Source organism: Filicampus tigris, chromosome 10 (genome assembly GCF_054856515.1).
Source record: "Filicampus tigris isolate MCC_2025a chromosome 10, RoL_Ftig_1.0, whole genome shotgun sequence".
Taxonomy (NCBI): domain Eukaryota; kingdom Metazoa; phylum Chordata; class Actinopteri; order Syngnathiformes; family Syngnathidae; genus Filicampus; species Filicampus tigris.
Genome location: NC_141226.1, coordinates 5016743 through 5030114, shown reverse-complemented (window position 1 = coordinate 5030114; position 13372 = coordinate 5016743). Strand labels below are relative to the sequence as shown.

The window sequence follows — 13372 nt, the reverse complement described above, 5'->3', positions numbered from 1 at the left end:
TCAAAGCCAATTGGAGGCGCTCGCGGCTGTATCTTGGTTGTATTTGCGAATACACTCCAGAGAAGAAGACATTGGACGAAACCATGTTTGTTATGGTGGGCTTCCACAACTCTGCACAACGTGATGGTGTTTTCAAAGGATAGTCCCGAATTTCACCGTAGCGCTGATAAAAATGTGGCTCTTGTTTTAAGGGCTATTGCATTTGAACTAACTTCACTTAAGGCGGTGAACTAACTACAACCGGTCCGGCATGAGACAGGAAGTAATTGGACCGACCGGTTTTCATTTCGTCCACCGTCGTCCTTCAACATGTGTGATTGAAAGACAGGACGGCGGATTTGATTGAATCAGAAATGGATAAATATGTGATATCGAACGGTTTGTCCAGCCTTTTTTGTTTCGTTAGGCAGACTGAATTTTGCAGGAGTTGACCCTCGAAGCAGTCTGTTCCAGCAGCGAGGCACATCCCAAGCAGAAATTTATTTTCAAATAGTAAAATGAATTAATAAATAATGGCAACAGCATGCAGATACATAGTGCAGAGAACACTCTGTGCACTCGGAGGTCACGGAGTTCCTTTTCGGCACTTAACTTCGACTCCAAGTCAAGGAAACCTCATTCGGAGACCACATGTCAGACATCTGAGCTGCGATGACAATTCCCATGTATCCAACTCTAGGATCACAGGTACATTGCTTGCAGAATAACGTGTGATGCCTAGTCTCTGTTAGTTTGGGCCAGGTAAAACCAGTCACATTTAGTGCATTGTAGTGCATCAACAGCACATACAAATGTCTTTCACACCCCCTTATTATTTTTCTTTTGCTTTGTTTTTTTGATAATGTGTCAAGGAGCATGATAACTTTGATAAAACAATATTTAAGTGCTCGACCAAACATTATTGTATAGTGCGACTCAATGAAATAGTATTGAAATGCTTTTTAAAAAAGGAGTGCTAACCGTGTCACTATCACTTTTTTGTTCTCAGGAAGCAGCTCTTTGTCTTTTAGGAGTCACACCTGTGGACAACTGAGATCTGAGCATGTTGGAGAGAAGGTCACCCTGTGTGGATGGGTCCAGTACCTGAGGTGCTTGTAAAATATATATATATAGTATATACTGAAGCCATCACAATCACAGTGGTTCAGTTAGTAAAAATTGTGTTAAACTAGCACAATAAAAATGTATTGTGGAATTTTTTTGGTATATTATGACAATTGCTTTTTGTGTCCTAAACAGACAAGACCTGTTTGTCATTGTACGAGACTTCAGCGGCCTGACCCAAGTACTTATACCTCAGCAGGAAGTAAGTGTTCCACATGGTTATATTTTGTCTTGTCTTCATTTTCTGGCGCTGGCCATTTGATTCCCACTGACTTACACTTAAAAAAAAATAGATTCAAAATGTTTGAAATGATGTTTAAATAAAGTCCTCTCTTGTTTACAGGCTGCACACCATCTTAAAGAAGTACTGTGTAATCTCACAGTTGAGTCGGTCATCAAGATTACCGGCACAGTTAGGCAACGGCCAGCAGGACAGGAAAACAAGGTGTGTTAAATGTACTGCCTTCAATAATCTGCATTTGTTTTTAAATTTAAATTCTCATTACTCATGGTTGAAATAAACACTGTCCTGTATGTTTTTGATGTACATCACACAGCAGGAATGCAAGGAGAGATGTTAGTGTGATGTGTGGCGTCGCGCAAACATTAACTGTTCCCCTGAGTTACGTTTCGTGAAGGCTTGTTGGGTGCTCAAGGGCACCTCGACAGTAGTCGGAATGCAGGCTGGCATCTATCCAGCCACCAATTTCTTTTGCTAGTATGGGGACTCGATCCGTTTCAAAGTCCAAGTCCATACAGATGAGCTACTGCCTCCTCCCAAAAACAATGATTTAATTGTTTAAACAGTCATGTGTTGCAACAGTCATGTGTTGCAGATCATTTCATATGTGCTGTAGAATTGTCATTGTTTTTCGAGATGCTCTAGTAATCATGTTGAGTGTATCATAGGGAATGCCAACAGGAGACATTGAAGTACTTGCTGAGCATGTGGAAGTTTTCAATGTGTGCCGGAAGTTGCCATTCGAAATTAAAGACTTTGTTAAAGTAAGTGGCTACACATTGCTCCTCACACTTTTAATGATGTTCATGTAAATCATGCAATGTTTTCTGTTGCCCAGAAATCAGAGTCTTTACGCATGCAGTTTCGCTATCTGGACCTGAGGTCTTCTCACTTACAGAATAACCTCCGACAGAGGTCCCAACTCGTGATGAAGATGAGAGAATATCTCTGTAATATACATGGTATGGAAAATGACTGATATTTTCTTTGCATCCATCCATACATCCATCCTTTCTTTTTCCATATCCGGTTGAGGGTGGCATAAAGCTGGAGCCCAACCCAGCTGACTTTGGGGGAGAGGTGGACTAAACCCTGGATAGGTCGCAAGTGAATCACAGGGCACATACAAAAAGAGACAACCGCTCACATTCACACAATTGCTGAGTGGAACTGCCCACGCTTCTTGCACCGTCAGACAATTGTACCCCTACATCATCAGTAACTTTGCCTGTATTGTCATGTCCCATCCATCCATTTTCTGAACCGCTTCTTAATTTCCATTCTGTTTTTGTTTGTTTCTCTTCCACTTTGTAGGTTTTGTTGATGTAGAAACACCAACATTGTTTAAAAGAACCCCAGGGGTAAGTATTAATCATTGAAAAAAGCAAGAACTGCAATCCCGTCGATATAGGAATAGTGAGGGAATTGCCATTATTTTTCTGTAGAGTGAGGAAAAAAATCAGTTTGACATCAATAGATTTCATCTACCTCTCATCTGTAGATGTGCGAACCACTACACCTCGGTGCTGAAACATTGAAGCATTTAAAATCAAATCACAGACTCTGTACTTACTTGGTTCACCGACTGACTTATTTGGATCATACTATATGTGGCTTTGCTACGATTTGGTATGATTCTGCATTTCTGGTCAAATAACACTGTATTTGCTTATTATAGCGCCAACAAGTACAGTGAGTGCAAATTATTTGAACAACTTTACAGAAATGACTAGTCACATAGCCCAGAACCTGACAAACCAGGTGGCTTGGATGACTAAGATTATCCACCTTTCACAAAAGAAGTAGAGCGTAGAGTAAAATAATACAATCTTGACAGCCAGCCAGAGTATCTGACTCAAGCTATTTAGGTGAAGAGCACCCTTTCATTGACAAGCCTTTTGTGTACATAGAGCTGCCAGCCTTAACTTAACATGCTGATTCACTTACACAATGCCCAAATGCAACAACGGTAATCTTGCAAGACTTGTTGACGTGACCTTATAAACCTCAATGCTTGTCTAATACCACTTTTTCTGCTGGTATTAGGGAGCCAAAGAGTTTTTGGTTCCATCCAGAGAACCAGGTCGTTTCTATTCCCTCCCTCAGAGTCCTCAGCAGTTCAAGCAGCTTCTCATGGTGGCTGGTATTGACAGGTGGGATAATGCAATCACTCATCTCGTGTGTTTATCGGTGGGAGAGATTGTTTTCTTTCACCCATTCTCCCAGTATTTAAAAAAAATGTCACCCAAATTAGGAGAATATATACCGGTATATACTTTTTAATTCTAATAGTTGCTCATGTACAAGTCAAGTCAAAGTAAAATGGGCATCAATTACTGTCGCAGGTACTTCCAGATCGCTCGGTGCTATCGAGATGAAGGCTCCAAACCAGATCGACAGCCCGAGTTCACCCAGGTAATATCTCACCTTCTACATATGTCTCTATAATAGTGATTTTTGTTTGTGGATGTTTTTCTTCCCTCAGCCTTATTGTGAATGTGACTCTACAGGTCGACATAGAAATGTCTTTTGTGGACCAGACGGGCATCATGTCGCTGGTGGAGGGTTTGTTGAAATACTCGTGGCCTGCAGAGAAAGGCCCCCTCCAAGTTCCTTTCCAAACCATGACTTATGAAGAGGCCATGAGGGACTATGGGGTGGACAAACCTGATACCAGATTTGGCATGAAGGTGTGGTATTTCTCTCTCCCGGCTGACATAATAGAACACAACCCATTAATGTTCAACTGGACTTTGTGGGATTTATAATTTCCTCCACACCAAATCTTTTGAACTTCTTGTCGTGAACTAATAAACTGTAGACATTTGATACGTGCACATTTCTAAACTTGGATTTGGATTTTCATTTTTGAGTACAAAATTGAAAGCATTTTGTCCCTTTCTTACATGATTCTCAATCCAAATTTACAAGTCATTTGGTTAAGATAATTTCCATAAAAAATCAAATGCTGTTAGTCTACATGGTTATGGAAATCAACTTTTTTGGAATAGCCACCATAGGTCATTGATAGCCCCTCGCATATGTTAAATAGCTTTTTATTGTTAAACTCATCAATCAATAACCCCTGTCCTGACTTTGCTGAGTATTTCCACAGTGCCCAGAACAAAAGCTGCTTTTGTCGAATGAGATTCCAAAACTTTTTGCAATCACGTTTCTCCCGCACAGTTAACATTGAATTTCTGTCCTTTCTTTGTATTCAGCTGGTGGACCTCAGGGATGTTTTCCTGTCTACAGATATTGGTTTCTTCAAATCAGCTGTTAGCAAACCAGGAAGCTCTGTTTTGGCTATCTGCGTCCCCAGTGGAACGGTAAGAGCAAACTTTTCTTTTGGTAGAAAGTGATAACTTCCTTGTGTTGTTGTCTTTGCAATTATCATCTTTTGTTCTTAACTATTTTTAGAAACTATTTACTGGGAAAGAATTAGAAGAACTGAAACAATCATCCAAGACTCATTTTAACCAGGTAAAGAGGATGATTGGCTGGTTGCATGTTTTTATTTATTTATTTATTTGTTTTGTTTTGTTTGTTTGTTTGTTACACTTTTTAGTGCTCAAATTAGTACAGTAAAATAAAGTATTTAAAATGTGTATTATAGATAGTTCTTTTAGCTCTGTTCGTACCTACATATTGGAAAAAAAAATCAAGTCTGACTCCATTGAGGTTCTCTTTTGTTTTTAGGCGATAAGATAATTAGCCTTATCAATGTCTTCAATATCTATTAATAAATTACTGTTTACCACTGTTCTCTTTGTATTTACAAAAGGGTCTTGAAAGTAAATTATACTTAACAAATTAAGTGGAAGGGGGAAAGATAACTCCCAATTAAGTCATGTTCAGTTGTATTCATACTAATACAAACCTAATTTCAACGAAGTAGGGACGTTGTGTTGAACATAAATAAAAATAGAATACATCCATCCATCCATTAGCTATATCGCTTATCCTCACAAGGGTCGCGGGCGTGCTTGAGCCTATCCCAGCTGTCTTCGGGCATAGGCGGGGGACACCCTGAATTGGTTGCCAGCCAATCGCAGGGAACACACAGACAAACAAACATCCACACTCACACCTAGGGGCAATTTAGAGTGTCCAATCAACTTACCATGCATGTTTTTGGAATGTGGAAGGAAACCGGAGTAAACCCACGCAGGCACGGGGAGAACATGCAAACTCCACACAGGGAGGCCGGATTGAACCCACGACCTGTGAACTGTGAGGCGGACGTGCTAACTAGTCGACCTCCGTGCCGCCAAAACAGAATACAATGATTTGCGAATCATGTTCAACCTATATGTAGTTACTAATTGAATACACTACAAATACAAGATATTTAACATTGAAACTGATCACCTTTATTGGTTTTAGCAAATAATGAATAACTTAGAATTGTATGGCTGCAACACATTCCAAAAAAGCATGGGCAGGTGGTAAAAAAGGCTGTTTAGATCATCCCACAGGTAAACAGGCTGATTGGGAGCTGGTGGTTGCCGTGATTGGGTATAAAAGGAGCTTCCCTGAAATGTTCAGTCATTCACAAATAAAGATGGGGCGAGGTTCATCTCTTTGTGAACGACTGCATGAGAAAATAGTCAAACCGTTTAAGAACATTGTTCGTCAACGTACAATTTCAAGGAATTTGGGGATTACATCATCCACGGTCCATAATGTCATCAAAAGGTTAGAGAATCTGGAAAAATCACTGCATGTAAGCGGCAAGTCCGAAAACCAACATTGAATGACCGTGACCTTTGATCCCTCAGGCAGCACTGCATAAAAAAAAAAATTAAAAAACTGACATCAGTGTGTAAAGGATAACGCCACTCAGGAACACTTCAGAAAACCATTGCCATTTAACATACAGTTTGTCACTACACTACATCTATTGATGCAAGTTAAAACTCTACCATGCAAAGCAAGTCATTTATCAACAACACCTAGAAACGCCGCCGGCTTTTCTGGGCCGAGCTCCTCTAAAATGGACTGATTCAAAGTGGAAAAGTGTTCTGTCTTCTGACGAGTACACATTTCGAATTGTTTTTGGAAATTGTGAGTGTCGTGTCCTCCGGGCCAAAGAGGAAAAGAACCATCAGGACTGTTATGGACACAAGCGTTTGGGGCTGTTGTAGTGGCATTGGCATGGGTAACTTAGACATCTGTGAAGGCACCATTAATGCTGAAAGGTACATACAGGTTTTGGAGAAACAGATGTTGCCATCCAAGCAGCATCCTTTTCATGGACGCCCCTACTCATTTCTGCAAGACAATGTCAAACCATATTTTGCACGTTACAACAGCAATTAAATATAGGTTGAACATGATTTGCAAATCATTGTACAGTATTCTGTTGTTATTTATGTTTAACACAACGTCCCAACTTTTTTAAATGTGTTTAAAAAAAGGTGAGTCAAGTTCGAAAACCCATTCCGGCTGACTCCTCGCTAGACTAGTCGCCAGTTTATCACAGGGCGGAAAGACAAATACGCATTGACTTTCACATTCCCACTAATGGCCAATTTCGAACATGCAAACTCCACACCGAAAGGCTCAAGCCGTGAGTGAGTGTTAGCGCAACTCTAGTCACCCTACATTAATGGAATAGCATTATCACATCAATGATGAAATATATTTTCTGTTGTCCCAAGGAAGTGAGTGTGATGTTGCTCAGAGCAGATGGAACGCTGAAGTCTCCTCTGAAGAAGCTCTTGTCAGCCTCTGCCACTGATGTTGTACTGCGGAAGACTGCCGCCGAACCAGGAGACCTTCTACTGATAGCTGCTGGCCCCTATGAAGTTCTGGTATGAAACAGGCCCCTCATGAAACCATACATTAGTAGCCCTGGAAAGGATACTATATAAAAAGTATTGATTTTAACAGAGCTGGGCATTTGACTAAAAATTTGCAGTCCATTTATCGCCTACAGCCGGGGTACCATTCTGCCGTCCGCCTTTCTGCCTTTTTGTCCGTCCGGAACCAATAGTAATCACCTACATTAGAGGCTGTTACTGTTACTTCAGAATAATATGACTCAAACAGAAGTAAAAAGTAGTCATCCAAATAATTACTTGAGTAAAAGTAAAAAAGTACTTGGTGAAAAAACTACTTAAGTACTGAGTAACTGTAGCAACGTCTCATTTATTTTATTTATTTTTTTAAAACAACCATTCAATGAGACGAAAATACAAAATCATCTTTAGGCAAATTAAAGTCCATCCAATCAATAAAATGAATTACATTTAATTAAATAATAACTTAAAATAATCTTAGGTAAATTCAAGTACTTTAATAAACAATAAACTAATAATAGTATAAATTAAGCACAAGTAGCACAAAATTTCAGCCCCTGTACTTTTTTTTTTTTAACAGGTTTTGCAGGCAAAACAAAAAAGTAGCCCATGAACTCGTATAAACTGGGTGTGGGTGTGCGTGTGTGTGTTTCAGTCTGTGTGTATGTGACAAAACATGCAAAAACAAACATTTTTGCCAAAGAATCTCCTCTTCTGTGTCTGCATAGTCAGCATTGCTGCGTGACATTTGCGCTCCGTTTCATCCGAAAACAACTCTTTCCCGCAGCTGAAGTTGAATATGATCACGTGACGATACTGCAGGGCTATACGGCCATACGGCTACATTTGATTGGTGAAACACAGTCACATGGTAGAGCCTGGAGCAGGTCCCTGACAAAATAAATGCGCCTTTCTCTGAGAGAGAGAGAGAGGGAGAGAGAGAGAGACGCGTATGTACGCGGAGGGGATTTAAGTTACGGGTTCAATGTAGCCTAATGTAGCGGAGTAAGAGTACAGTTTCTTCTTCACAAATCTACTCAAGTTAAAGTAAAACGTATGGTGATTTAAGACTACTCCTAGAAGTACAAAATTTCCCAAAACTTACTCAAGTAAATGTAACGGAGTAAATGTAACTCATTACTACCCACCTCTGCCTATAGGTCGGCCCGCCTATCATTTTAAACGGGCTTCCGGTAGCGTTTCAGACTACCAACTTCGACAAACTGACCCTCGCGCAAGCCCCCTCCACACCCCCTGCTGGGTGAAACGAAAGACTCATTGCGTCATGGAAGCCTCGTCAATGCATCTCTGTTCAGCACCTTTTTGGAGCTTTATGTACATTTAATGACCTCGGAAGCCTCGCCGCATTTAAACGAGACTCATTTAGTCCAGCCCTCAGTCTCGTAACAGGGAAAACATCACTTCCTCTCGCCTGTTCCCTCACTCAAATCTGTCCCCCTAAACAATATCAACTCAATCTAACAATACTATTGTTACAGAAATCTCGCCTCACCACGAAAATAGACAATTACAAAGACGGAAACAATTATTTTAAGTTTATTGTGTATCGCCTACAAAATGGGTGTCCGTTATAGGACCGGTCCATTACGTAGGCGGAATGCCCAGCTCTGGATTACAAGTGTTTCTGCTGTACAAAGTATCTTTTAGTAACCCTCATGTATCTCTTTTGTTCTCAGCGCCCAATGCTAGGTAGTCTTCGTTTACAGTGTGCAGAGCTCCTGGAGTCTCATGGCTTGACAGTCCATGACTCTTCGACCTTTCATTTTCTGTGGGTTGTGGATTTCCCTCTCTTCTTGCCTAAAGAGGATAAGCCAGAGCAGCTTGAGTCTGCCCATCATCCATTTACTGCTCCAACGCCAGAGGACACACAGTTACTGTACACAGAGCCAGAAAAAGTATGTTACTGTTACTTTACTCTTGTATTTGAACTTATTTATGGATGATGAACTAAATCATTTTGTTGTAAGGGACGTGCATAGACTCTTCTTCATTGTCATTCAAGGTTCGTGGTCAGCACTATGACCTTGTATTGAACGGCTGTGAGATTGGAGGAGGTTCAGTTCGAATCCACAAGGCTTCAGAGCAACTTCACATTTTAAAGAACATCCTTAAGGTGAAAAACTTGGAAATGACACGCACGCATCCGGCCGATATGGAAACTTGTTCTTGTTGACTTGCAGAAGCAGAATTGACACAAGTACAACAGTTTGTTAGGCTTCTTCCCATCATTTCAATGTAAATTCTGGGATCTTGTATAACAAATTTTTTCCGCTTTTGGAATATACGTCTCTTGTTTGCTGTGTGTTTTATAAATGAGAACAAGATGAAGAAAATCCCGTTGGTTAGGAGGAAAAACTCACAGTTGGGACATTTTTCTTCTCAGGAGGATCCCACTGTTCTTTCTCACCTGCTGGAGGCTCTGGACTCTGGCGCGCCACCACATGCTGGTATTGCGCTTGGTAAGATTCCAAGGGTGATTCAGTTTACTAAGTTAAGAAAAAACCTGCAGTTCCGGTCTATTCAGTTCTTTGTTTCTTTGTTTGTTTTTTCCCCTTTTTTGGGCCATGACTCATTAAAAAAAAACATTTGTTTAGTGGCTGAAATTGGAGGAGGACAGTGACATTTTTAGTTTTTTATATGTTATATATATTATATTTTATATGTTGAAGTACAGTGGTACCTCTACTTATGAAATTAATTGGTTCTGGAAGAAATATCTTAATTAGAACATTTTGTAAGTAGAGACTTGTTTTCCATGTAAATATGTTCCAAGCCCCCCAATATTCAGACATAAATGTTTTATAAAGCATAAAAATGCATCAAAACATGTAACAAATACATGTTACAATTAGATTATTGCACAGTAAATGAAAGTTGCGCATAATGTGAAAAAAACAAAGAATAGAGTAAAGAATAAAAATGATGGTCGTTTAACTTTTAATTGCGCTCCTCATCGCTTTTTGCCCTCTTTGGTTCATGTTCTCTCTCAGAAGTGGTTTTTGCCTGGCGTTTTGTAAACAACTGATTTAATAATGTGGCGACTGTCGATACGGTCATATTATTTGGCGAGATCAACCAAACGCATCCCTTTTTCATACTTTTCTATTATCTCTTGCTTTGTTTGTATGGACAAAAAAACCAATGTTCTCCTTTTTTTTCTTTTCCTCGTTTCTAATACGAGTAAAACTATATCGCGTAAAACTATTGGAACACCTCATGGCCCGAGGGGCGAATGACGAAGGCTCTGCATAGACAAATCTATCACATCTATATATATCTACCTGTCTTTCTACACACATAGACACATAAGGTAGAGGTCCCTCTTAGCCAATGGGATGCCAGGAAGATGGTAGGTAATAGCCAATGGCAGAGCAGCTATGAGTATGTTGCGTTCAGGAAACTCCGGCGCTGCGAATAGCAGCCTATACTGTATTTTTTACCTTTCGTATCCTGAAATTTCTTTCGTAACAAGAGGCAATATTTTCCTGTTGAGGCGTTTCGTACCTTGAAAATTTCGTATGAAGAGCTGTTTGTAAGTAGAGGTACCACTGTATTATAAACCTAATATAAAGAAGAAGTAGTAAGTAAATAAACATACATGTAAAAACAATTAAAAGTAAGGCGTTAATTAAGGAAAAATGATATTGTATTAGCACTGGGGAGCTAAAAAAAAAAATCCGTCACGAAATCTCATCAGTAGTTGAGAAAAAAGACAGCGTATTCATTTAATCTTGCTCCTTCAATAATAGATTACCAGATACCCAATTTGATTAAAATATTATTTATTTTGTAGTATTTAAATGGAATTTATTAACGTAGTATATAAACATTGCTTATATAAAAATAAGGAATGGGAAAAACTGAAAAGAATAAGTATTGTAAATATGTTTTTGATCAGCACCCCAAACCTTCTCAGTTTTGTGTGTACTGTTCTTTTTATATTATACACATGTACTATAGATGGATGAAATCCATGTTTTTCCACAGAATAGGAAGGGTGCATTTTATTACAACTGAAATGCAACTATACATTCATTCTCTTAGGTTTGGACCGGCTGGTTTCCATCATGGTGGGTGCTTCCAGTATACGTGATGTCATAGCCTTCCCAAAGTCATTCCGCGGTCATGACCTTATGAGTCGCGCCCCGGACTTTGTGTCAGAGGAGGAACTGAAGTCCTACCACATTTCAGTCAAGTGGCCGGCAGAAACTGGATGACAACAAGATAGAAAGTGTGGAGATTTAGAAGAAAGATAGATGGACATTCAAGAGGAAAAAGCCTTCTGCTCACTTTTTAATCACAAAGACAAGATGATGATGATGATGAATAGACAGCCAGAAGAAATCATGGACTCATCTTGAGTTGATGCTGAAATGCCCGAAACAAATCATGGAATGAAAAAATCCTTGCTATATTTTCAGGGAATAGGTACTGGGCCGGCCTACGAATTGGAAAAATCTGGATATAATTGATGCCCATTGAAATGCATGGTGGGTGTTTATTTATTTATTTTTTCCCCAGACAAATTTTTACCCAAAACTGATAAACATTCAATATGCTTGTGTGAAAATATGTAAAAATGAGAAATATTGCTTTTTTAATTTTTTTTTTTTTTAAATGCGCAAATATTCAAATCCACCGGTGTCAAACCAGGAGTATGCAGGGGGATCAAGGTGTATATCCACTGTAAATAGAAAAGACTTTGCTATTGATCATGACCATACAGGTTAGACAGCCATGAATCTCTTCAAATCATGAAATATTGATTTTTTGGGAAAAAGCTGCAATAAAAAAGTGCACTTATTAGACCATCAATAAATTGCATTTTTAGGCAATGGGAACATTGACCACTGAAAATAACCACTAAGGTAAAGTGTACTGTATGTAGTGCTTAATGAATATATTAGTTGGGCATGGCAAGGTTGCTGTATTTAACACATTTTACACACAAGATAACTTAATATGCTTCACATAATTAAAAGTACTGTATAAACAAAAAAGTGAAAAATATTTTAAATAAAAATCAATACATAAAAATGATCTTACTAAAAATAACGAAAAGGATAAGGTTTTTTTTTTTTTTGGTAAATGCTTAAAAAAAGCTAAATCAGAGGTATGGGGGGTGTAAAATTAGTTTTTAACCTGATTAGCTGTCCTGGGTGCCAGTTGAGAGAGAGAGAGAGAGAGAGAGGGAGATCCCCGTGCCTGCGTGGGTTTCCTCCGGGTACTCCGGTTTCCTCCCACATTCCAAAAACATGCATGGTAAGTTGATTGGACTCTCTAAAATTGCCCCTAGGTGTGATTGTGAGTGCGGATGTTTGTCTCTGTGTGCCCTGCAATTGGCTGGCAACCAATTCAGGGTGTCCCCTGCCTACTGCCCAAAGACAGCTGGGATAGGCTCCAGCACGCCCGCGACCCTTGTGAGGATAAGCGGTATGGATAATGAATGAATGAATGAATGAAACTGAAGAGCAATGAATTTTCAACATTTCTGCTAAGCAAAGTGTTATTAAATATCTTGGTATCCATATCGAAAGACATGGCTATCAGACAGCAGCAGAATCTTATTCCTAAAATCAAACCAACCAGATCCATTCTGAAAGAGATTAACAAATTGTTTTGCAGGTTTGTGTGGAGAAACAAGCATCATTACTTAAAAAAAGAAATTATTTGTTTGCGGCGGTCTGAAGGTGGTCTAGAAACATGAGATTTTAATCAACTTAATAATACCTTTAAGGTCAAATGGCTCAAGAGCTGTCATGAATATCCAAATCCATTATGGTCCTTTATACCTACTAATATTTTTTAAAAAGTAGGGGGTTTGAAATTTTTGCTTGGATGTAATTATTCAGTAGTGAAATTCCCTATCAAACTCTCCAAATCCTATTAGCAAGCTTTACTCTCATGGAAACTAAGTTACACACACAATTTTTCACCTCACAAAGATATCATTTGGAATAATTGTGACATTGTGGTTAAAAAAGTTTATATAAGGCGAGCTGGAATGAAAGGGGCATAACTTTAATTGCTGATCTTTTTTTATCATAATGATCATCTCTATAGTTATAAAAAATTATGAAAACCTAAATGTTTCCAATCCCGTTTAAAGAATGTTCTACTGTTACAAAAGCACTGCCCACAGGCATAATAGTTTTAATGAAATCTTGCTTAAGCTATCAGAAAGTTGTCACTTTAATGCCTG

At 39.1% G+C, this 13372-nt stretch overlaps 1 protein-coding gene across 1 annotated transcript; it reads left to right on the top strand.

Annotated features, from left to right (window-relative positions):
- The first annotated feature begins 47 nt into the window (after positions 1 to 47).
- On the top strand, positions 48 to 11989 carry dars2 (aspartyl-tRNA synthetase 2, mitochondrial). Its single transcript, XM_086043991.1, has 17 exons — positions 48 to 687; positions 989 to 1088; positions 1240 to 1306; positions 1448 to 1549; positions 2014 to 2109; positions 2184 to 2307; positions 2660 to 2706; positions 3392 to 3498; positions 3691 to 3760; positions 3856 to 4035; positions 4567 to 4674; positions 4766 to 4828; positions 7009 to 7161; positions 8847 to 9065; positions 9173 to 9283; positions 9554 to 9629; positions 11215 to 11989. The coding sequence occupies exons 1-17, from the start codon at positions 513 to 515 to the stop codon at positions 11385 to 11387; spliced, it is 1971 nt and encodes a 656-aa protein (XP_085900117.1). The 5' UTR covers positions 48 to 512; the 3' UTR covers positions 11388 to 11989.
- Positions 11990 to 13372: the final 1383 nt, after the last annotated feature.